This window comes from Panthera tigris, chromosome D1 (genome assembly GCF_018350195.1).
Source record: "Panthera tigris isolate Pti1 chromosome D1, P.tigris_Pti1_mat1.1, whole genome shotgun sequence".
Taxonomy (NCBI): domain Eukaryota; kingdom Metazoa; phylum Chordata; class Mammalia; order Carnivora; family Felidae; genus Panthera; species Panthera tigris.
This window is the reverse complement of record NC_056669.1, coordinates 71,977,758-72,004,684: the sequence shown is the minus strand read 5'-3', so window position 1 is coordinate 72,004,684 and position 26,927 is coordinate 71,977,758. Positions and strand designations below refer to the sequence as shown.

Sequence of the window (26,927 nt, the reverse complement as noted above, 5' to 3'; positions counted from 1 at the left end):
CCTTTTTGGTAAGAGCTGGAAGATTGAAATTGGATCTCACATTTCTCTGGATCTTGAAATGAATGGGCAGTGACACCTTTATTTTATCTCACAATTGTCTGTATAAGAATATAATTAAATGTTGACCATCTAGACTAACCAAGAAAAGCAAGCTAGGGAAAAGATGGATAGTAGCAACAAACAAATATTTGTCAGGAAATTTATCATATAAAACTACAGTGAACCTCTCAGCTTTGTGTGCCAATGTCTTTAACTACTTCCACAACCAATTTTGTTGTCAAACTGTTCAGAATGAGAGTCAAATGGCTTGGTTAGAGGGTTGGCTGCTCTCCTTTTTTCTCTTTCTTTTTCTTTTCTTTTCGTTGTTCTTTTCTTTTCTTCTTAATAGTTGTTAACCAGTAATTAGACACCTTCAACCCTAGAGGTAGAAGGGAAGGAAAAAGATAGCAAGTCCTTTGACTAAGCTTGGATAAAATGAGTATCTGGAATATCTAACTGGAATATTCTGGAATGTTAAAGATAAAATTCTATGGGAAGTATATAAGTTAGTAAAGAAAAATTCAGATAATTGAAAATAGTTAATTATTTAATTTAGATTTACTGTCAGTTACCTTTAATTCTAACAGCATCTGTCCTGGAGTTAGATCACTTGAGTTCAAATTTTGCCTTTTGTATTTATGAGGTGTGACTTTAGGCAAATTTTAATTTTTTAGAAAAAGTTTATTTATTTATTTTGAGAGAGACAGAGACAGCGTGAGTGAGGGAGGAGCAGAAAGAGACAGAGAGAGAGAGAGAGAGAGAGAGAGAGAGAAAGAGAGAATCACAAGCAGGCCCTGCACTGTTAGCACAGAGCCCAATGTGGGGCTCAAACTCAGGAACCACGATATCATGACCTGAGCCTAAACCAGGAGTCAGATGCTTAACTGACTGAGCCACCCAGGTGCCCCTAGGCAAATTTTAATTAAAAAAAATTTTTTTGTTGTTGATTTTGTTTCCTTATCTGTAAAACAGGATCAGTGACATTATCTAAATGCTAGAACTGTTCTGAGAACTAAATGAAGTAATACATGTAGCAATGCTCTCAGTACAGTGACTTATACTTTCAAGCATATAGTAAATACTGTTCATGTATCTTTTCAGCTATCTCTCTAACATCATCCATCCATCCATCCATCCATCCATCCATCCATCTGTCCATCTATCCATCTTCCTAATGTTTCTATCAACATAGATTGATGATTTGGTGGGGGGGGGGGTTGGCATAGAATATGTAGTACTTTTAAGGTATGAAATGAATTTTTTTGGCCAAGGATGGGAGAAGAGGCGATAGCCCTGTAAAATCAAGTTAGGTACAGAAACCTAGAGGCTTTGCTTTAAATCCTCTGGTTAAGTATAATCCTCTAAATTTATTTCTGCCAATTCATTTAATAATACTTAAGTAATTGGGAAAATAATATTTATTGAGTGTTTTCTTTATGCGAAATATTATACTAGGTACTTGTGGGAATGCAGAGAAGCTAGGATTTTGTCCTTGCCCTTGAAAAGTTTGTAATCTTGTTGGGATTAGTCTTAAGAAATACAATGATATTACACTCTTTAAAAACATTATGTAAGATAGTATGCATTAAGTGTTGAATGAGTGACATAAAAAATGAATTTTCAGAGCACTTATTAGAAGTGATTAGAAATGTGGATCATAGTTCCTGGGAATAGTCTCCTGTGGTTTCCTAGTAATAAGAAAGGTGGGTGAGGGAAGTAGGGGGAGGCAGGCAGAGCAAAGATAAGGAGGCAGCAATAAGTGAAGTCTAAGTGTATCAGTATAGTCAGAATAGAAGGTTACAGTGTAGAATAATAGAAGATAAATTTAGAAAAATTGGTTGGATCTGGATGGAGGGCCTTGAATGCCAGAGTCAAGAGGTTAGACATTTTTTTTCTGTCATCAGGGGAAAGCCACTGATGTTTCTTGATCAAAAGAGTGGCTTGATAAAGGGAGTGGCAGTAAGATTGATTTAGAGGGGCAGGGGGATGAAATTAGGGAAACCAGTTTAGAGCCTGCTGCAAGAGTCTAGGTATGAGGTGTAATAAAGCCCAATACTCAGGTGATTATGAGCATGGTAAGAAGGTGTGAGCAGAAGAAATTTTATTAAGGAATACTTGGTGGCATTTAATGACAGGCTGGCACTGAGGAACAAGAATAAAAGAGGAGACAGATGCAGTGTCATGTTTTGAATTGGATGATTCCGAGAATGATGCTTTTCTGGGTGTGAGTGAATGAGGGAGAGTGTTGAGGAAAATAATGATGAAACTAATTTTAAGTTTGTTGAATATGACATAGCAGAGTACATCTTGGTATAAATGTCTAGCAGTCATTTGAGGACTGTTGTATTTCAGGATGATGGGAGAGAGCTCAGTGTTGGGTATATAAATATAAAAATTATATGATTTAAATATTAGGGAATGGGATGTTTGACAAAAAGAGCATAGAGAAAGAATAATGTTTAAGTTGGCAGCATTAACATATGAGTGGTATTTTCTGTGATTATGTATTCACCTTAAGTTTGAAAAATAAGCTGTTTGCTCATCTCTCCCTCTCTGATTTTCCCTTTCTCTTTCTTTCCAATTTTAGATGATATGTAGACAATGCTGATTGTCTACAATGTGTGTGCACTGTGTGGGGCATTGACAATCCAGTAAAGAACAAGACAGACATGATCCCTAGTCTTGTGGAATATACAGAATTGGCTTTTTTTTTTTTTAAATAAAACAAAATCTTTTAATATTTTTTATTTTTCTTCCTTTAATATTTTCTAGTTTCTTTCTATAAGCTTATGATAATATCTTTGCAAGCATTTATCTCCTTGGGACTAGAAGACATTCTATGACAACAGGTTTTTTTTTTTTTCTTCCTCTTGTTGATCCTTTTTTTATTATTACTATATTGCAAGGAATATTCTGCAGGAGCATATTTTAGGAATGTATTAAGTTCTCATCACTGAAGTTCAAAAAACATTGATGGCATCCCCTCTGTGCCTGGAGGTTTTTATTTTGTTAAGCTTATAAGTAGGGTTTCTTGGGCCAGGGTGGGGCGGGGGAAGCTTTATTATGTGACTTGAAAGTTGGCAAGGTCAAGGAAAAAGATCTTTTCCAAAACAGTCTTATTTCTCAAACTCAGACTTCTTTTAATGATGTGAAATTTATCTGAAATCACAATAAAACTTGCAACTGGAGATTGGACTTTCGCTTTCCTTTTTTTCTCCTATCCTCATTCCGCTTCTGATTTAGCTACACAGTCAATCCAGTGCCTTTATCTCACCCTTTTCTCCAGGCTTCCATTCTAAATTTTTTTAATGTTTATTTATTTATTTATTAAAAATTTTTTTTTATGTTTTATTTATTTTTGAGAGAGAGAGAGAGCACAGGAGGGACAGAGATAGAGATGGAGACACAGAATCCGAAGCAGGCTCCAGGCTCTGAGCTGTCAGCACAGAGCCTGACACAGGGCTCAAACTCACGAGCTGTGAGATCATGACCTGAGCCAAAGTCAGACGCTCAACTGACTGAGACACCCAGGCGCCCCAAACCATGCTTCCATTCTGAAAAGGGGTAGTGGTGGAATAAGAACTCAGTGTAAGATGGGCTGGTCATTTCAGATTTATAAAGGATGAAATGTCTAAGTTCATATGTGAAGATTCAAGCTCAGGGAATCTAATGTTGTGATGGATTCTGATTCATGCCACTTGCACTCTAGTGCAGTGCTTCTCCCTCTCCCTCAACTGACCCATTTTTGTATATGTGTTGGAGGATTAAAAATGATATTTAGAACACAAGTATCAAGTAAAAATGGAATATAAGGCAATGGCTGGTGGGCGTGTTATATATCTCTGATAAAAAAGGAGGGCATTATGGGGTGCCTCGGTGGCTCAGTTGGTTAAACATCTGACTTCGGCTCAGGTCATGATTTCATGATTCATGGGTTCAAGCCCCGCTTTGGGCTCTGTGCTGACAGCTCAGAGCCAGGAGCCTGCTACTGATTCTGTGTCTCCCTCTCTCTCTCCCCCTCCCTGCTCTCTCTCTCTCTCTCTCTCTCTCTCAAGGGTAAATAAACATAAAAAAAAAAAAAAAAAAAAAAAGGAGGGCATTATCGATGAAAGAAGAAAGCCCCTATGTGTGGAGTGTTTTCAGAATGGGCTAGTTTTTTCCATAGTGGAAGGAATGATGTAAATCTGAATGTTTTAACTTTTGAGTTAGATATAAAATCACTTTACAAAAAGAGCGTTTAAAAATTTTTTTTTAATGTTTACTTATTTTTGAAAGAGAGACAGAGGGAGAGAGAGAGACAGAGCATGAGAAGGGGAGGGGCAGAGAGAGAGGGAGACACAGAACCCAAAACAGGCTCCAAGCCCTCAGCACAGAGCCCGATGTGGGGCTCAAACCCACAAACCGCAAGATCATGACTTGAGCCAAAGTCAGATGCTCAACCAACTGAGCCACCCAGGCGCCTCCCCAAAAGAGCTTTTAAACAGCAGTTCGTTTGCAGCAACATCTGTATTTATATCTTAGGAATCTTCAGGATATGGGAGAAACAGGTCAAATTTTCAGTGCTTTAATACTAACCCAGTTGTGGGTTATACTGAAATTACTTTCATAATGGACCAATCTGGCCACCAAATTTGGACAAGAATTTCAGATGCTGAGTGTTTCAGTAATAATTGTGAACCTGTACCCTATGCTTGGTTATTTTTCTAAACTTGGATAGAGATTACTAAATCAGTTTTGTTAGGTGAATTTTCAATCTTGAAAAGACACGCCACTTCAGAAGACAAAAATGAAGCATAACTTTTTTTTTTAAAGGAGAAATGCAGACAAAAGCTTTTGAGGTTCAATCCTACCTGTCTTTTTCAACTTTCAGAAAGGTTTCTAGTCTGGAAAGAAATCTCTTAAAGCATGGTTTTTATAATGGATGTGCTGCTGACATACACTTAACATTATTGGCCCAAATGGCAGCAATATAATTTGTAGGCCTTGTATTCTGTCTGGAAAGTTGTAGTGCTCTCATTGGTATTTGTATTCGCTTTTTGTGAACTGGTCTTTCGTGTTGTTTTTTATTTTAATTTAATGTGAGACTAATAAATCTTATTGTTAAATAAGAAAGATTGCATCATAGCTGTCAGTATTAAAATGCACTCCTTTTTGGGGGAAGCCAGATAGATGTGTTTACTCTGTAGAGAGATTTAGATTTGATTTTTTGTTTTCTTCATGGTAATTATGTTTGCACTTTGCTGATCACTAGTTGTGCATTATTACAATGGAAGGTGACAATTTGATTGTCTTCAATTGGAGAAACAAGTAATTTTATATTCACTAAGCTGTCAGGTAACACTAACTCACAGTACTAAGAGCTCCTGGCAATGCAGCTTGGCACCTATATTTAACTGCTTTGATGCTTGTGTAACCTCCGCTGAATCAGAAATACTTTGCCTGCTGGAAATGGTTTTCAGGGTTGTACAATGAGGTTTTCATTAAGCAGACAAACTGAAAATGAACTGCAAAGCCACGGTTGTTTCTCTTCCCTTTCCTTCCCTTCCCTCCCCTTCCCTTCCCTTCCCTCACCCCTCTCCACCTTTCCCTCCTTCTCTCCTCCCCATTCCTCCTCCTCTTCTTATTTGATAGGAACCTGAAATTTATGCCTTATTTCATTTACATGAAAGAGACGAATTGCTGGATTGCTGCTTTATTTAGCTGAAGGAGAACCTCAAAGATGAACTTCTTTATGTAATTTTGTTCACTGTCATCATGTGTGAGCCTTCATTTTTTGAAACGATCTATATAGCATCAATTTTCATTTTTCTCTTTTTTCTGGCAATATTAAAAAAGTGAAAATAGAAGTAAGGATGGAAAAGTATACAGGGACAGCCTCCTACCCTTTCTCTCTGAGAAGTTATTGTTCTGGTTTATGATTTTTGTTAATAAGTGGATAAGATATTATCCACTTGTAATTGGGCTTCCAGACTAGAGGATTGGTTTCAAGCTGACAAAGACATGTTTGGCATTCATTTTAAAAACTATGGTTCTCATTTCATGTGAAGAGGAGATTCAAAGTAAGCATATATAAATAAACTCATTCTGCTATTATTTTAGACAGCTTTCATTCAAGCCACATAGAGGTCTTTCAGTTGAGCTATAAAGTCATTGTGCTTGATTAAAATCCTCCAACTTAGTGTGTATTTATAGTAGCCATTGTTTGGTTTTGTTCGTATTGTTAAGTGGCTGATTGTATTTATAAATTCTGGGCCTGGCTTTCCAAAGCAAAGATCCCAACAAGTTTCTGGTACATAAACTGTGAGAAAAATTCAATATTACTATAAACAAAAGTACAGACAGAGGTTACATGAAGTCAAGTTGTTTTGATCTCTTGAAGAAACTGGATACTCAGAGACACATGTAATGATTACTGGTTTTCCATAGGCAGTCAGGCAAGCAGGCTCGTCTTTAGGCTGGTTGCCTGCCTCTTCCAGCAGATACTAACCAATTAGACAGAGGTGGTTACGTGATGTAACATTATCAGGAGAAACAATTCATGAGTCAAAGCATTCCAAGACATATGAGCTCTAGTCCAAAGAACAGTCTTAAGCTATATAAAGTGACAGCAATATTGTCAGCTAAATATAAACTCTAGAAACACAAACTTTGATGACTTGAGAAGAATCTGTTCCAGGTAGTCCTTGTTTTGTAAGAACCTCAGAAGGCCTTTGGAGACAATTTTGTGCTTTGGTGTGAAAAATTAGAAGGCTTAGCTAAGTCAGAATCCATTAATTGAGGTCCCTTCTTAGACATACTTCAAGGGCCTCAAGCATATTTCGTTTGCCTCATCTCTGTTGATCTGACAGATAACACAAATCAGTGAGTTTTCTTCTAACAGATATTGTCTGTATATGTTACCATGTTATGTTCTGAAAGAGCCACTACAAACATTAAAAGATAGGTTTACAACCCTCCAACACAGCTCTGGAGGCAGTTACCTTCTTTTTCTCTGAGTTTTCTCAGTTACTTATTAACTCATTTCCAAAAGCCCCAGATGAAAGAGAGACAAAAAAAAAAAAAAAACCTGGCAGAAGCCTGGGGCAGTTTGGGGGTGGAGTTGGGGAGTGGAGGTAGTGCTGGAGAAAACAATACAAAGAATCAACAACCACCCTCAGGCTTTACTCAAATGAAACAGGAAAAGCTTTGAAAGGGATGTCTTCATTTTAATGTCTGGAATTGGGATCCTTCCCCACCCCTCAATCCTTAAAGGGGGGGAATTAGAGGTACAGGAAAAAAGTTTTAAAATCATTTTTTTTGCCCTAGGCTGGGTGGACTGGCATCCTCTGTAGGGTTCCTGAGTATTGTGCATTTTGGCAGCTGAGCATATCTGTTACTCATGCTTCTTAAAATGAGAGGCACTGTGTTATATTTTTGGAAAATTAGTTGTTTATTTCTCAGTATCAGATCAATTGCAGCATTAAATTAACAGTGAATTATTTGACTGAAATAAGTCTACCTTGGTAGCCTGGGGCTGAGTTGCAAAAGTAAATGTGAATATTGTCCTGAATTTTTAATTTTTTCTTTAAGTAAACCAACTATTAAATGTTGCTCTATGTTAAAAACAGAGCTTCTTTTGAATAAATGTGATACACTTAAAAAGTGAATGCCATTTGATAATTATCTTAGAAATAAAGAAATAAATTTTAAAAATCAGGTTAAAAATATTGTTCCGATAAATTTAGTGGCTCTTTTTGAAACTTACCTAATTCCGAAAGGATAGTTTTGAAATGGATTCTTCCCAAGCAGTAGTTAAAAAAAGTAATTTCAAGCGGCGATGCCTTATGAGAAAGTTGTTTTAAAATAATCCTAACCTTTAAACATATACAAATAACTGTTTCTTTAAAATTAACAACATCAGATTGGGCTGGTTTAAAATTCAAGAACATTTAATTTTCTGAGACAGAGGGATTAATGTATACATATGCACATCCTTACCATTTTATAAAGTCTTGGACCAGAGAATCTTAATTTCTTGTCAAAGAACACAAAGTAAATGTACTGTCTGATTAAGTTTGTAATGGCCTAGACATTCAGCTTTCATACTGGGATTTTGGAGCAAAATAATTATCATCTTTCTAGAGATACTCCTACTGACTTCCTAGAAAACATTATCAATTGCTAGAGACTTATTTCCAACAATCTCATTCCCAAAAGTCCTAAGCCCTGAAGTTCTTCACGATGTCCTGGCATCCTGGGAATTCACTTGATCTTCTGGGCAGAGACATTTCAAACTCGGGGAACACATGATGGGAATTTAGTTTCATGTGTCCCAAAGATATGTAATTCTCTTTGGAGGTTTTACTTGATAATAGCTATGCCCCAGAAAACCATCTTGTTTAACCAATGTGATAAGTTGACAATGTAGTTTTTCTCTCTGATTATAATGTACTCTGTGTAGTCAATACACTAGTACCATGTGAGTGTAATTTCCTCTTTTATTTTATCTCCAATGCACTGTATTATAAATAAACAGTTAAAAAAAACACCAAACAAATCTGTTGCATCTCCTTTTAAGATTGTACCACTGTAGACACTTGTTCTAGTAAAGTAGAATTGGGCGCATTTGATTGCATTTAAATTTTTCATGCTTCAGCAGTTTGGCTGGGAGCACAGTAAAGAAAAATCCCATGAGCGAGGATAGTTTAGAATAATAGAACTTGATTTTGTGTATTATAGCGGCAACATTTGCGCTGCTTTAGTTAGGGTTGTGTCAGCACTTCCATTATAAACCCCTGTTTTCAGGGGGTATAACTAGGGAGATTTTTTTTAATACAAATTAAAAAAACAATTCATTTGAATGATTTTTAAGTTATAATAGTGCAAAAATAAAACAAAGTAAAGTCATATATAAATTGACCATCTCACAAGGATTTTGATTCTTTTGCTTATTAGTTTTATATGACAGCAGCTAAAGTAAGATGCTGTTCTAATATGCTGGGGGTGAAAGTTTTGGTAATGAAAAATTACTATGTGAGCATTAAAAATAAAAGTAAACATCCCACGTGACACTTTAAAACATTAAAACAAGTGTATATTTGACTTATGAGTTTCTAAAGGAGAGTAACCATGGTGCAATGGTTATGGTAAAGGCATTGCCAAAAGTCAAGTATCTTCACAGCTTCCAGAATAGTTCAGTTGGTCTAGTAAAGTGTTTTAAAAGGGAAAGCCAAAGTAAAGAAATGAATGAGGATTTAATCAGGAAGTTGAAGCATTCTTTAATAAAGTAATTGTGCAAAAAGGAATCGGTAAATTGAATCTAATAATCAGTAAATTTAAGACTTGTTTAATAAACTGTGTTTTAAAAAGAATTTGTACACATTTTCCTTTTAAAAATACAACAAAACTACCAAACTACAACAAGAACAACAATGAAAGAAGCCCACCAATTTTATCAAAAGGAAATGGCCTGCAGGGGGACAATACCACAAAAAAATCACTGTTTTCTCTGCGAACAACATGCTGAGAGCTACAGTAAACTCAAGCACTTAAATAAAATATGATATGGTAAAGTATTCTTCTTGGAACACAAATGTTAATTCCTTTGCTAAAGGGAAGGGTTTCAAAGTTGAGTATGCCCTCCTTGGTTGTTAACAATAATCATTATTGTCCTACCTTCCCCCTCTCCTTGTCCCCTAATGATGGTGTGAACTGAGGATGAGCAGTCAAATTTAATATTGCTTTATTTTGGCAGCCTACCTTTTATTTGCAACCTTGATAGACATTTGTATTTGGAGGTGCAAAATAAAAGACAAATTGTGTGATGTTATAAATAGGTAGCTTTCCTGAATGGTCACTGGAGGAATCACCAGAAGACTGTTGATGAAGTAGAGGTGAAGCCTTTCCTCACTAATTGTATTCAGCGTGTAATTTCTAAACTTCCCTCTGAATTTTGATTTTCAATTAACACTCCCCATTTGAAGATAATTTTCTATTTAATGTAATTGCAGGAAATAATTTATTGGCTGATTAAGACTGAGGGCCCAGCCTTCCTTAAGAAAACACTCTAACAAACCAGCCTTTAAACTCAACTCAGCTTTGGACAGATTTAGTCTATTTTTACAGCTGCACGGTTGTGTTTAATTAGGATTGTGCACTATTGTTCATTGGTGCAGTTTATACTTGAAATTATTCTTAAGAGACTTTTCATTTTGGGTTTTGTGTCATGATTAATTTATACTAAAGCAACAATCACAGATATTGCTATTGGAAGGAGCCAAGTCACTTTATAATAAGAGGATGTTTGTTGGGGAGCTAAAGTCACTCTGAGTTTTGCCTTATGACTTCCAATTGTATGTAACTGTTTTTAAAAGCAGCAGTAAATTCATTCTTTTGTTTTCCATGTGAATGATTACATTATTGGCACTATCATTATCTGGACTATGAAAACACTCTTGTTGTTCATGGTAAACTCTGGATAAACTTGCAGACCAGTTATAATTTGCCTGGTGTTACTGTAGGATTTTACAGTGATTCTTGTACAATAAGAAACATCCTTTGGTAACATTTTCTACACATGCATATACATTTTTCTATTTGTGAGTACTGATAGAAATAAGTCAAGAATATACTTATCTGATTCTTTGATATAGTACTCTTTAGGGCATTTGATTTCTTTCCCCTCAAAGAGAATATAGACGTTCTTCTGCACTTCCTTTTCCCCATGTTATTTTCTAGTATCAAGTCTAATGGATGAAATTTTATTATTTGTAGAATGATTATTATAAGTAGGTATCAGCATTTTAATATGTTTCAAAGCACTTCAAAAGCCTGTAATACTTTTATTTAGAACTGTGCATAATTAGATTAGCTGATCTTATATTAATTTTTTTCACTGTAGGATACTAAATCTGAACCCCCTCATTAATTGTGAGAAATTTAGCATTAGCTGTTAAATCCTATGTGAAACATGGGCTGCTACATAAAAACTACTGTTTAAATTGGAATTAACTTAATTATTTTTCTTTGCACTTGATATTTCCTTCACTGCAATATTCATGAAAGCATGTGACAGATTTGTAAATTTAACTGTTAATCTCAGATTTCTAGACCCTTTAATCAGTATTTATTTGTCTGTAGAAACAGTACTAGCAAGTTAATGATTTGCTAATTTGAAAAATGCTCATGTGGTTTCCTATGTTAACTGATTTGTGCATTTTTTAAAAAATGGTATGAAATCAATTAATGTTAAAGAGCAATTAAGGTGGAGATTTTATTCCTTCGTTACACAGCAGTTTTGGAGCTAAAGATGCTATAAACCAAAAACAACTTAAAGTTTTAGAAAAAATTCTCAATTGTCTCTTAAGTTATAAACTTTTAATGGTTTTGTTTCTAAACATTTTGCTAAGAAAATCATGTTGATAAAGCATAGAATGGAGACCTTGTGCAGAATGCAGTCAATGTTTACTTGTGGGTACATAGATGAATGTACAGTAATTGTTTTGCAGTTTTTTTAAGTTTATTTATTTATTTATTTATTTATTTATTTATTTATTTATTGAGAGAAACAGAGAGAGAGAGAGACAGAGAGAGACAGAGAGAGAGAGAGAGAGAGAGAGAGAGAGAGAAGCAAGCAGGAGAGGGGCAGAGAGAGAGGGAAAGAGAGAATCCCTAGCAGGCCAACATAGGGCTTGATCTCATGAACCTGAGATCATGACCTGAGCCAAAATCAAGAGTCAGATGCTTAACTGATTGAGCCAGCCAGACACTCTTGTTTCTGCAGTTTAAAAAAAAATATGATGTATAGTAGGCATTTTACAATTTTCACAGTAAATGTTTTGAATTTTGTATGTACTTTCTAATATAAAATAGAGGCATAGGTATTTCATATACTCTATTCAAATGTTATAAAATTGTCCTAAGACTAATCTATCAGCCACTCAATCAATATGTCACTTAAAAGTTAAGTTAAAGTAGTTGACACATTTGGAAGATCTTTAGAAAAGGATCAGATTGACACTAAACAATGTTAGGACTAGCACTCATAGGTGTAGTTTACAAGGTATAAACTAAAGTCAGGACCAAATTTGCTTAGGACTTTCAACATGTATTGTGAATTCTCCTGATTATATTTTCCCACATAGACTTCTTTTGTTCTTACATAAAGTGTCAGAGAAATTTGGATATTTGTACTTTGAAATTATTCTTCAAACTGGCTTATTTGCCAGTTTATTCACTTATTTATCCCCCCCCCCCCCCATTGTTAGCCATCAACTGAATTACTCTTAAGAAGCTAATAATCTAGTTGGGAGAATTGGGAGGAAAAATACACATATGCGTATACTATACATTATGAAAACCTGTTCCATGAAAATTTCATTTGTGGATGGAGAAGGGAGAAGATGTGTAGCAATTACTAGGAAGAGGTTTGCTGGGTTAAAAGCAGAGAGGGAGAGTGGTACAGATGAGCTGAACTTTTATCAGTGGTTTAAAGTAGCTCATAAACAACTTGAAGTTAGAGACCCTACTTTTTTTCCTGAATTAGTCAAATGTAAGGGATGGTTTGTTCTTTTGTCATTGACAGATTTTTTGAACCCATGCTCTTTCTCTCTCTCCTGCAGAAGAATGTCTTCCAAGCAAGCCACCTCTCCATTTGCCTGTGCAGCTGATGGAGAGGAAGCCATGACCCAAGATTTGACCTCAAGGGAAAAGGAAGAGGGCGGTGATCAACATGTGGCCTCCCATCTGCCTCTGCACCCCATAATGCACAACAAACCTCACTCTGAGGAGCTACCAACACTTGTCAATACCATTCAACAAGATGCTGACTGGGACGCTGTTCTGTCGTCTCAGCAAAGAATGGTGAGCTTTTAAAATCTGGCCACTGTCACTAAGCGTGTCCTTTAGTATGGCCTCATCACAAATACATGTTTTAGAGAAAGCTCAAAATACATATCATAGAATTATTTGTGTTCGGATCATGAAACAAACACCATGTATATTATTAATATTACTAATATGCTAGTAACTGGGAAAAAATTGGAAAATGGTTTCTGATTTAGTTTTTTATACATTCTTAGGTCAACTTGCCAAAAGATATTTAATTTAATTTGGGGGAGGTTTGGTTATCTTATTTTCTGAATCTCTCTCTTTTTTTAAAGTTTATTTATTTATTTTGAGAGAGAGAGAGAGAGAGAGAGAGAGAGAGAGAAAGGGAGCAGGGGAGGGTGGGCAGAGAGAGAGGGGGAGAGAGAATCCCAAGCAGGCTCCGCACTGTCAGCGCAGAGCCAAATGTGGGGCTTGAACCCATGAACCCGTGAGATCATGACCTGAGCCAAAATCAGGAATCAGACGCTCAACTGACTGAGCCACCCAGGCGCCTCTCTGAATTTCTTAATAAGGTGGTAAACTTGATAACACAGGTGGTAAATAATAACACAAAATAGGTACGATCAAATAAAGCGTGGCTGTGTATTAACATTGAAATGTTGTATTAAGCAAACATGTCTATGTGAATGAGGTCATATGGTGAATACATATTCAGTGGAGGAAATGCAGGTATTTATCATTTTTAATGGTCATTTTTGATTTATGATAAAGCTTTTCTCACTTTGTGCCTATACATTAATTTCAAAAGGACGTGCAAAGCTCCTGAGTATCATTCAATCAGACTTCAGGAGTTTGCCCTGAAGGTAGAAACATCAGATCCAGGGAGTGTATTAGCCAGCTTTCCCATGCTAAATTCTGTCTCTAGCCATCAAAACAGAGGCCATGGTAAGTGGCATTGTCTAGTTTAAAGCAAAAATGTCCAATTTTTTAGCATCTACAACTGACCAAAACCTTAACATATTTTATTAGAGTAGGAATTGAAAACCTGTTTTACATTTCTTAACTTTTGGTTAATGTTAATGAAAGATATCTTAAGTGGCCTGTCATGAAAAGTTATATTCTTTAGTAAAAAAATAAGGTAATATTTAAAAACGCCTTTACAACTGATGACCTATGTTTAAATTCTTGCTCTGTGCTTAATGCTTAATGTCGAAGACTTGATTCCATAAATTATGGAGGCAGACATTTTTCTTTCTCAGGTGATTTTGCAGGTACAACTAGTGCTCTGTAACAGTAGGTGAAAAGTAGGAGATTGGGAGAAAAATAAGACTTTTCTAGACTAACTTTTCTAGACTGTGAACTTAGGTTCACAGGGGATTATCATTACACAATTAATAGATACACTGGAAGATTTATTTTCCTTACATGGGGAAAGAGAAAGTATAATAAGGCAAGACTAAAAGTTTTTCTGATTGAACTTAATCATTTTTGTACTTCCAAGATAGCAAGGGTGAAATAGCTAGTCACTGCCACTGGCTTTTTGAGAAGATAGTAGGGCCATGTTTTATTTTTATGTCATCAAATATTTATGGAGCACCTTTTCTGGGTTCAGTGTTCTACTCGGTGCTGGCTGTATTGTGGTGGAAAAAACATGAATGATTATGCTTTCATGGAACTAATATCTAGGAGAGGGGACAGAAGTTAAATAAACACACATACATAAGTATATAATTAAAATTGTGACATGTGTTAGGAAGAAAAAGAGCAGAATGCTATGTGAGAACATAATGGGATAAACCTAATTTAGAATAGATGGATAGGGATGCCCTCTCTGACTTAAGGATGATAGGAATAGCCAGACAAAGAATAGAAGAAAGAGTAAAAATAGCAGAGGGAACAGCATGGAGGAAATATTTGAGGGGAGAAAAATATAGCTGAGTATCAGGAAATGAAAGATAGTCTTAGTGGCTGGAGTGTAATGAATGAGGTTACAGGGTAGCATCAGATACGGTTGGAGAGACTGGTAGAGGCTATATCCAACAAGACCATATAGATTATGTGATGGAAATGAGGTTTGCATCTAAGTGCAATGGAGAATCATTGAAAGGTTTTAGAACATTGCAGATAGATCACTCTGTCTGTAGTATGAATGGATGGGAAGGAGAGAGAGTGAAAGGAGTAAGACCTATTGGGAGCCTACTTAAGAAGTCCGGTTAAGAGATGGTAGTGGTTTGGGCAAATGGGATAGAGAGAAAGGATGGACTCAAGATCTATTTTACCACTTATGCCAAATATAGTCATGGACAAATAAAAGTAATGAAGCTGAAAAATATAGGTTGAGGCAGAAATAATACCCTTTAAATTTTACTTCTTTAGAGAACTGTAAAATTTTGTTTGTATCTTGGCAAGTGCCAAATTGCTTCAGTGAGTTATTTGCAAAGTTTTATGATCTAAACTTTTATCAGAAAATAGATATTAATAATTTGCTTACCAAATTTATATTAAGAGGGATTTATGGTCGTATAAAATAGTTAAATTCGCAAATATGTTATATATTAGTATAAAAGAAATCATATTTGCTGGAAATGTTTTCAAACTTTCACTCTCTTTTGATATCAAGCACTGCTTTCCACTGGAGCCTTTGTGTATTCTGAATGTCTAGAAGCCAAAATATTTTGTTTTAACTCCCACTCTATAGTATTTCCCAGCTGTGTACTTATATGGTATAATAAAAGGATTTAACAAATGGGAAATAGCAGCTGCATTTGGAAATTCCCTTTGTGCTCCCTTTTCATTCGATAGATTCAATAATGTGTAACAACTGTAGCATCAGACCTGTAATGACTTACACTGCAAGTATCATATCACCAACCAGTTTTTCTTTATGGGGAAGAAAAACAATAGAAAGGATTTTAGGTTTCTGGGCAGTCCTGAAAACCTACATATCGAGTGTGTGTATATGTGTGTGTGTGTGTGTGCGCGCATATGCATATGTGTATATGTGCACGCATGCATGTGTGTATATGTGTTGGGGTGGGGAGACGACTGAAGTAAAATTTAATAAACATTTTACCTCATTCCACTTTCAAATAATTAGGAATCCAAAAGTATTGTCATGATGTTAAGTGAAACTTGGTTGTTCTCTTATACTTGTTACCCACTGTAATTGAACCCCATAAAATAGGTGTGGAGAAATAAAATTTTAAAGTAAAAAACAGTAACACAAATTCTATTAGCACCTATTCAGTTTCCAGTTATTAATTTTTTTGATGGCCTTCACTCATGAACAGTAAGAAACAAAAATTTCTTATCTCCTGGGTTCAGGAAGGGTTTAACTCTGAAATATTAAGACCACAGAAGAGCTTTACTGTAAAGAGGGGGTAAAGACAAAGCAGAGAAGTTCTGCTAATCCCCACTTCCTGATTAGAAAAAAAAAATCTTGAAATGTTGAAATTCTGCTTATTCTGACATGGCGTTCCAACAAAATATGAGACCCCACAGTTTCAAACAAGGAAGATAATTCATTGTGACATAAGCAAAGGAGAATAGAAATTTTAGAGTTTGACATTCAAAGACCAATTTGAGATTAAAAAGTTTTAGGCTCTGATTTTAATTATAATAGCTTATGCTATAGACACCAAAATTCTTGATTTTAAGTTTCCTGTAAATTGATAAATTCCATCTGAAGGCTGAAAAGCTAGTGTAAATAAAAATTTACTGTCCTTTTTCACTATATACAGCCACTACTATTTTCATTATGGTATGGGTGTGCCAGTACTTTTTTTTTCCCAGAGGAATATTGACACTGTCTCCTGATAGGTGTTTTTGTTCCCATAAGGACTGATTCATTAGACAGTAATAAATTCACATCATTTTTTCATGGAAAAAATGTGTAGTGTATCGTTCTATTCAATGTTAACAAGGATGAAGGAACATATTATGGTTATATTTAGTGACTGGAAGTATGATACTGTGTGTAACCATTGTCTCCTAAAGATTACTTGAATATATAGCACCTACTAAGTTCCAGGCACAGGGACTTTCTTATGAATAAATCAGGAAAGAGCCCTGCTATCCTGGAACTTCTAGTAGTATTACAGACAATAAAGAAGTTTCACAGAGTGAGCCAATGTCAGACAATGATAAGTGGAATAAAGAAAATTAAATAAGAAAATGTGATCAAGAATGACTAAACAGTCCAGAAGGTCTTTTTGAAGGTGTGACTTTTGAGTTGAGATTTGAATGAGAAGGAACAAACTATGCAGAAATTTGGGGGAAGACACCCAGCTAGAATATACAGAAAGTGCAGCAGCCTTTTTCATTGGTGTATTTGAACAACAGAAAACAATAGAGTGACTGGAATGGAGTGGGTGTGAGAGAGAATGGTATGAGATGAAATCAAAGAGGAAGTCAGATGCTACAGACTTTGGGGGTATCACAGGCTACAGTGAGGTGTTTGGGCTTTACTTCAAGTGCAACAGGAAGCCATTGGAAGATTTTAAGCAAGAGTCTAACATGATTTGGTTTATGTTTTAAAAATCATATTGGCTGCTGTGCAGGATACAGATTGTGGGAGATAATACCAGAAACAAGGACACCTAGTAGGAAAATTATGGCAATAGTGCCCATGAGAATTTGAGGGTAAATGGAAGAGTGAACAATTAGAGAGGTTATTCTTCAAGTTCCCCTAGATTCTGAAGAGGACAGGATTCACACAGAAGTTGAAGAGAGTATTTTAAGCCTTGTGGCCATGACGTTAGTCAAGCGAGCAGAAATTTAGTTAAGAATGAACAGGAAATGAAATTGTGAAGATCAAGGAAGAGGGCCAAGGGTAGGCTTGTTCCTGGACAGAAAATGGTCCCATGTGAGGACAGAAGCTTTTTACTTAAGAGGGAATTGGTTGCAGGTGACTTCTGGGGCAGGCCATGAGGATGTGGGCAGAGTACCAATAGTATCTCTTACAAGATCCAAAAAGTGACAACAAGATTGTTGTGCTCTTGCTTGCATGCTTATATTGATATGTAATGTAAGTCAAAATGGGATTATATGCATCTGCCTTTCAATTTCTGGTGTAATTAAGTAAAAATAACCATGCTGGACCTTCAGCCCCAGAAAATCAGAGCTTCGTATTTTAGAGATCTACTTAAATTCCCCTGAGTGAGTTTTATCTTTTAGAAAAGTTTTAAAAATATTTTTTCACTGTAAATAAAAGATGCCAATGATGGCCTTTGCTGTAATTGAAAGAAAATAGTCATAGGCATGTTGGGATATTTAATAAATACTAGGAACAATACTGTCTTGCTCGTAAACAATTTCTCGTTTCTGCCTTTCTTGCTTTTAGTCCAAAGAAGTTGCTAATCAACTCTGGAGTGTTCTATGCAGTTCATTTTGAGTCATAAAAATTCTGGTGTGAACTTTGTACTGTGACTGGCATTGGAGCTGTTGTCATACATGATAACATAGTCCAGGAATTTTGAGTGAGGATTTAATCCTTCTCCACCATTATTTATGTTGTGGTAGGATTTTAGAAGATTTCTAATTTTTTAAGCTTTTAAAAGATTTTAAAAACTTGTTGCCAGTTTTTGGTAAGATTTAGTCATTTAAGATAGTAAATAACACCCAAATGAAATGTATTTTCTCACTTTTATTGAGACTGTACTTTAGAGAGTATAGTGAAACCCACTAGTTTGCCTGGTCCCATTTTGTAATCTTAACACCTAAGACAAGATTTATGTGCATCTTTTTGTACCTGCTTGGTCTGTGAATCACAGGAAAAGAACCATGAACTGACAAGGTTTAGACTTCCTGGAAAATTTAGTTACTACTCCTCTCATTTTAAGATTTTGGAAATTCATTCAATTTAAGTAAATTTCAAACCTAGACTTCTGGTAACAAGTGAAAAACTGTCTGCCCTTGTCTCCTGAGTTATGAAACAACGTTCTCCCGGAAGCTCTGTTGTAGATTTCCCATTTTCTGTAAATTTGAAACTGTATTAGTACATAGTACTGTCTCTTTTTAAACCTATTTCAGAAATTTAATGACAGAAATGTACTTACAATTTGAACCAAAAAGTAAAACTATATTTTATTGCATGGTGTGGGTAGTGAAACAGACAACTGATGTCTAGTGTTAACACAATGATCATCTTTGTATTTCTACACCCTGGTTATGTGCAGTGTTTCATTCCTGCTAATAAAAAAAATGTAGATCTTTAAAAAAAGATCTTTCCCAAATCTGGGTTCTTTACATTAAACAAAATGATTACTGGTATGCTACTGGAAAATATCTTGATGTTTATGGAAACTGGAATTATTTTATTATGAACCTTAATGATATAATACATCTTTAAATACACTTTTTGGAAAAGTTTTCTTACCTAGCATATTATCAAAATCTTTATCAAAAGTAGAAACATTAACATGCTCTGGTATAGTTGGCTTTTTTCCCCCTTGGGCAAGAAGGAATCAGGTATGCATGCTGATTAACACACTCCAGTCATTAACATGTGATTATGTGGGCTGCATATTGAGCACCTGCCAAAATATAAAAATCCAGTACTTTGCTACATCTGTGCAAAGACTTTTTTTCATTTCTTTTGTATTTTGACAGGTCAAGGAATATCAGGCCCTGGTATTTTTTTTCCCTCAGTGTAATAAAATTGTGTATACAGAATGTTTTCAAGGAGACGAGATATGCCATGTTTATTTTTATTTTAATCTTTTAGGCTGTATAAGAGCCAGTGGCTGGAGTTTGCAGAGCACTGACTATAACATGAATCTCTTAACAAACTCCATTACTGGCATTCACTTACAGTTTACAGCATTCCTTCATGTTCATAAGGATTATCTTTTCTGGGATTCAACCAATATTCCCCTAATTTGCTTCATTTTTATGTGATATCTTTATGCCTCAAAAATATTTTGTTTTCATTTCTTTCACCAATATGCTGCTAGTGTACACGTCATTGTGATGCCAAGGCTGCTCCTGTGGTTTGTTTTTTTTCCTGTTGACTATACATATGCAAATATTCCTTCATGACCAAAGTATAGTTTGGGTTCTTTAGCATTTCAAACACTTAGGAAAGATCACTTTTCAATAATTGTTTAAAATAAGACTTGATTATTAATAGAAAATCTAGGATGATCTAGTGTAGCAAATCAACCTGATTGAGCCAGGCCTGTTCTAGATAGCTTTATTTTCTCGATGGATCCAAATGACATTTGAATACAGTAGACTATCTTTTTTTTTTTTTTTTTTTTTGGATAGACTTTTTATCAAATTGATCAGTACTAATCAATGGAAGCTGATCTCAGGACACCAGTAATTTTCTGATTAAAGCAGAACTCCACAGTCTATATAAGTGGTTCTGATTAATGTACACTTTCTTGTACAGAATTCCTTCTTGCCTAGTGATGATTGGGATACATCACTATAATGCAGTATGATAACGGGAATAATGAAATCTGTGCATTCCTATAAGGCTTCTAAGCAACGTGTTGTAGAGAGCAATGTATATATTATATAACATGCAGTCTTTTCCATGACTAATTTGAACTTTTCATGATTAGAATGAGATATGAATCTTCAGGTCCTTCTATATCAGTTTGAATAAGATGGTAGTACTTGTGATAGGGAGCATTTTGCTTTGGAAGGAGGAAGCTGGGATTGTATTTTCACTCCTCCTGTTCTACCTTCTTCTCACACTAATTTGGATAGGGTTGCTTTCCATAAAGGCAACTTTACCATAATGAATCATTTGGAGATGAGATTGAAAGGGCTCTCTTTGATTATTGAGTCAAACCACCTGCATTAAGCAGGAAAGAGCCTACTCTGTTCCTTACATGAACATACCCAATCTTTCTTGAACACTGCTAATGAATGTGCCTTAATTATCTTGATATGCAAATCATCCCACTGTTTGATTGTCCTCTGCAATAAGAAGTTTTCCTTGCTTTCCAAGAGAAATGTAACCTTTTAAAAGAAGAACAACTTCAAGCCATTATTGCTTTTGTTAATATACCTTTCAATGTGATGACACTTATTTTTTTATATTATTAACCTTTTAAGTATTATTTTGGTATTACTGCATTCTCATGACCTCTAGGCATTATTTTTCTAGGTGATGCAAATTGAGTTCAATAATATATCTCTGTGTAAACCACATTCTCAAATCCAAAGTATAAATTATAAACCTTTGCTAATAAAATTTTATAATCAGGTAAAAATTAGAAATGAATATTTATACATTTCATTTATCTTCTTTATATTTCATTACCATCCCAGAAAATGGAAACCTTATTTAATAAAATGATTGGGAACTATTTTGTAAACTTTCGCTTTCATTATAATTTAACTCTGATTTGTTTTCACTGCTGGTGTACTGAGAGTACGTAGAATACAATATTCTCAAGTTCATCAAACTTCTGGGAAGAAATGTGCCCTCATTTAAGCATAAATAGATTATGGTGGCATAATAGAAGAGATTCATTTACCTTGAAACACACAAAATGAACATTTTTTTTTGGCAATTACTGTTATTTAGGAATTTTTTGTTTAGCTCTAGTGGTGACTTAGTAGCTTTTTTACAGAAGGACTGGGTTAGCTAAGATTAAGCTAATGTAATCCATAAACAAATTGAGAAAAGTTTGCTCCTGAATTCAGAGTTAATATGTGGCCTTCAGTTTTTGAAATTATTTTGTTCCCGGTGTGCTTCTACCAAACATACCTCTTGTTCTTATACTGGCATATCTTGTATAGGGGTTGATTATAGTTGTTTTTTTTTAGCTTTCTGAAATTGTGAGTAAGAATAGAGTTTCGCTGTCCTTTTGACTACTGTCCTTGGATCCATGAGGATGCACACAATAAAGCAAGGAATGACCTGAATCTGAGTTTTTTGAGTATTTGGAAATTAGAGAAAAAAATATAAATTCATGCCTATGTTCCCTATTGGCTGCCCCTTGAGAAAGAGGCTGGGCTCTAAGACTGTAGGTGAGCCATCAATTCCAGGTTGTGTGCTGCCCCCAGGTATAGCAATGTACGGCTTCCAGACATTGAGGGCATCTGAAGACAGAATTAGACCTCTACTTACTGCTTTCTGGTAAATTGGTGACATTTTTGTGCCTACTTTCCCTTTTCCTGGAAATGTAAATACAGATAGATAGAATAGATGTTTTATTAGCAACACAGTCTCTGAGGTATCATTTTTAGTCTCTCTGTACTTGTTCTGTGTGTTAAAAGCTTAAATCAGAGAACTGGAGAGGTGATTTTAAAATTTCTGGGTTACCAAGAGTTTCTTGTTAATCCTTTACATGTATGAAATTTGAAGGCTTTTGTGGTATAATTCTCTAAATTGGGACCCTCACTGGACAAGATCCAGTGAAGAGAGGGGGTGTTGGAATCCCCAGAGCAGTTGTGAGGTTTCAGTGTGTATGACAGAGGCAGCAGTTTGTTCTCTAGTTGTTCATCTCTGGACAAACGAGGCCATGGGAGGACTTCACTGTTAATAGAGCAGGATCTCTGTTAGGTAACAAACGGATTTAACAGGACTTGATTGGGATCTGGTCCTTTTTAATATTAAGAATTGTGAGATATAAAGGGCATATGCTGAACTATTTTTTATGTGACCCCAGTCTCATCATTTTCAGATAGACAACCAAGACATAGGTAATTATTATACCGATATTTGTTTCCAGGGGGCTTAATTACTACCCTTTCCCTAGTGAGTCCCAACTACCTTACCTTTTTTCCTCAGAGTTTTAATATCTCATTTTTTCTGCAGCTACTCTGATACCCTTGAATGATTGCAGATCCCTTTCCCTTACAATGGCCCAGGTTTCTGTCTTGAATTATGGGGAGGTTTCCCAGAAGCTGGATTAAATGGCATTTCAACAGATTACTTGTGTCATACTACAAGCTCTTCTCTTCCCTGTTAATTCTGAGCCAGTGTCATACAAGAGGTCCCTGGTGCCCCGATTCTCCTATTTTTAAGGCTATTTGCCTGTTTGGGGTATAGGTTAGGAAGGTTTTTTACTTCACCTCCTTTGCTTCAGCTTCAAAATTCTGGTGTCTGGGTTTGTCCACTATTTCAAAGGGCTCTTCATTATTCCTCATTTGGGTGATAGCTAAATGGGTTCCTGGTGATCTTACTGATGCCTGGATCCAGTGATGTACGTATAATTTAGGCATCTACCATAGCCTTCGGTTCATTTAAAGCATACTAGCTGCTTTGGTGATTCTATATAAAAAATACAGTTATTTTCATAAGTGCACTGGTATCTCTTTAATGGGGAAGAAAGAGAAAAACAACTGCAGAAAAGGACACCATGAAGATAATAGACTTGACACTAGAGTAAGTATTTATCTCATAAGAAAAGCTCTGTGGAATTGTTTGAGGCTCTCCATGCAAAGAAACTTGCTCTGTTAAAACTTGTCCGATTATACTTCTCTAACTTCTGCATAATCACACCCCTTATTCCCTAAAGCCTCAGATTGTAAAAAGCAAGCAAATAAACAAAAATTTTTGATTTAGTGGAAATGTTTTCCTTGAGATTATTTAGAGGAAACATAACTTAGAGGAAAAGACATTGCCTTATTTATCTCTGCCACTAATTTGCTGTGTGACCTTATAGAAGTCACTTTATATCTTTGGACTTCAATGTCCTCATCTCAAAAATGAAAGATTTGAGCTGTAATCACCAAGTCTCTTGCTGCTTTTAACTTTCTGGGCTTCAAAGTTGAAACTGTCTTAGCCAACTCAACCTAGCCCGGTAGTGTTGTTTAAGTTGAGTGTCATATGGTAGTTTGAATACTAATGATTTGCCAGATGAAAGTAACTGTCTGGAGTTGGTAGGCACACAAATCAGCTAATAGCTGAACCTTGATAGAATGTTGTCCCATGTGCCTGAAAGATCTTCTTACTATTCCATTACCAAACAATCATAAAATATTCTCATCTCTGGGGCTGCCTGTCCCGTGACATTGGATGTTTAAAATATGATGTCTCTAAGGCAGTGATAGTGTGCCTTAATTCTCTGTTGTTCAGAATATTGAGTACATTCAGTTCAGGGCACTACTATTTAAGAGCGGGAGAAACAAATGAGAACACAGTCAAGGGAGAATGATCAGGATGGCTGAACCATGTCTTATGAGGAAGAAATCAGAGATGTTTTGCCTAGAAAAAGAGAAGATATAAGGGTAGTATAATAGCTGTATGTTTTAAAATGTTGTTGTTCTGAATGTTTACATGGGATATAAGAAAGGTTGAAATATTATTAATATTTTATTAACATTAATATAATTATATTCTATAATATTCTTTTGTTAATATTCTTATTAATAGGAATGTTTGGCAACCCTGCACAGACTGCTTTGGGAGGTATGGAGGTGTTTAAGGAGAGGCCAAAAGAATTACTTGTAAGAGATATTGTAACAGTGAACATCACTACCACCAACATCACCATTTAATGAACACTTACAATGTTACAAGTACTGTTCTAAGAGTTTTTATTTTTATTAATTCATCTGTTTTTCATAACAATGCTATGAGATAGGTTCTGTACTGCTGTTATCACTCCCATTTTATAGATGGGGAAATTAAGACACAGAGAGGTTGACTAACTCACCTGTGTTATATGGCAGGTAGATGGAAAAATTGCGATTTAACTGCAAAATCTGGCCCAGAGAGCCTATGTTTTGTTAACTATTATACCACCTTTTTCAGCACGGGGTATGAATCTTAGGTGGGATTGAGCAATTGGATTTTTAAGGACCTTTGAATCTTGAGATTTTGATTCAATATGTGAGGGTGATATGTATAGATGAGGCAAAGCTTTTCTATGTGCTTGTCTTGACAAGTTGGGGAATTTAGTATTTTTTCTGTATTTTATTTCCATTTATTAAATATCATGGTGATGAGGACATTTAAAAAAACTTAGTATTGTGATTTTTTTCTTTGAATCAAAATAACACTTTAAAACAATAGCTTTTATTTATTAGACTTGAGGAATCATGACACTGTAGTAAATAGTGGTAATAAATTTATATTCTGATGAATAACGAATAAATTTATTATTATTAAACAGTATAATAATAGCGTAAGGTGGCATGGTTTTGTGCCAACTTTGAGAATGCTATATAAATCTAATATATTCTTCCAAGTTTCAGGGTTTTTTTTAAGTTTATTTATTTTGAGAAAGACAGCATGAGTGAGTGAGAGGGGGGCAGAGAGAGAGGAAGGGACACAGAGAATTCCAAGGAGGCTGTGCACTGCCAGCGCAGAGCCCAACGTGGGGCTCGAACCCACAAACCATGAGATCATGACCTGAGCTGAAATCGTGAGGCCTGAACCCATGAACCATGAGATCATGACCTGAGCCAAAATCAAGAGTCATACACTTAACAGACTGAGCTGCCCAGGTGCCCCCAAGTATCAGTTTTAATAAAAGAGAAAAAGAATAAAACTTTGTTTTACTCTTAGAGTTAATGATACTTTTATCAAGAATAACCTGCTGTTAATTGGAACCAAATTCAGTGTTTTCATTTATTTAAGCTTCCTTAAACCAATGCTTTTCCTTAAAATATGTCACATTAGAGAAAAATGTACTTCTTCTTCTGAGAAAGAACCTATAAATGTTAGCAATTTAGTTTTCAGCATATTAAAAAGGTTACAGTTCCTTTGTTAGCAAGAAGTTATTGGAACCTAGATTAGGTAAAGCTTTATCTGTCAGTCACCCCATAATACTGTAGTAGAATATGTCTTATACCGCACAGTTGTCAGGTAGTTTTGGGCTCATCAAAAAAGAGCGTTTGAAGTGGGGAATCAGAAAAAGCAGTACGTATCTAGTGCATATACATATATATGTGTATATATATACATACATATATCTTGATATATATATCTTAATTAAAATATATTAAAATACATGTGTATATGTAATGTAACTTGAATGCTTAATTGAAACTTAAAATATATAAAATGCAGTGCATACAAAAGGAGGGGTGTAGAGCCATCTGTTCTGGCAGAGAAGACTGATCACTGACATGGCTGAATTGGTAGTACACCAACTTTTAGTTGGTTTTATTATTGTGTTTAATTTCTTTACACACATTGCATCCCATTAATTTCCTTCAGTCAAAGACTACCAAGAACACACCTGTAATGGAACAAATTGGTTTTATTACTCATTACAGTCGGGAGAACACACACCACAGGGAATCATCGAATGCCTCAGTAAGAAAGTATTCAAAAGAACATTTTGTAGGATTCGGGTTTTGTTTGAATGATTTGAAGTAGGGTTTAAGGAAACAGAATCTTGCTGTAGACTGGAGGCTGTCAGAAAACAGGGGCAAACCTATAATTTGGTATCCCAATAATCTTATCTGGGGGGGCGGGCAGGTAGACTAGAATGAGGATAAAGCTGTAATTGGAAAGGCAGTATAACTGAAATGGAAAACAAAAACAAAAACAAAATGACAACAGGAGTGCAATAAGACTGGACACATTTAATTCAGCCTTGCTAGTGGGTGGAGGAAAGAGTAAGAGAGGGTAATATTCTGTCCCTACAGTTAGGTTGGGCAGCAGGTAGGGAAGTTGATTCATGCAGCTGCATAGAGAGGCTATTTCCTAATCATTTCTCCCAGCACCAGTGACTTCCATTTGTATGTAGGTTTCAACTCCATTATGTAGGGCAAGATTCCATTCCTGACCTATGGTCTTTGCTTGTCTCGGTTCCTGACATCTTGTCTGACTTTTGCAACCTCAGCCTACAGTTCTCCTCTGTTTGCAGTTAGGACTACCCTTTCATATTCTTGGTCAAGGTGCAGTTGGGAACCCAGATGAATTAGAGCAGTAGTGTACTGTAGCTGCTCCAGGACAGAATGGAGATAACCCATATGCAGTTAGGTTAAGTGGGAATTGATAGAATGTATCCCTAGAAAAAGCTAATTACCAATGTTAAGGTTACTGGGGTTTTGTGAGGGGTCAGGTCTTGGAATTTGTTTGGGATGACTTTATATTAGTTTGTGATTTTTTTGGGCATTGATATAGAAGAGAGTAATGTCATGTAGTATTTATTATTATACTT

At 35.6% G+C, this 26,927-nt stretch overlaps 1 protein-coding gene across 16 annotated transcripts in view; it reads left to right on the top strand.

Annotated features, from left to right (window-relative positions):
- The window catches only part of SOX6 (SRY-box transcription factor 6), a 398,531-nt gene that overhangs the window by 30,527 nt on the left and 341,077 nt on the right, over positions 1-26,927 (top strand). For 15 of the 16 annotated variants that reach the window (XM_042959663.1, XM_042959670.1, XM_042959669.1 and 12 more), the window contains exon 2: positions 12,639-12,879. In XM_042959663.1, the coding sequence (XP_042815597.1) occupies positions 12,643-12,879 (237 nt within the window). In that variant the 5' untranslated portion in view covers positions 12,639-12,642. Of the gene's footprint in view, positions 1-9,459; positions 9,586-12,638; positions 12,880-26,927 lie in introns of those variants that run through there. The other variant, XM_042959662.1, reaches the window with a different exon arrangement.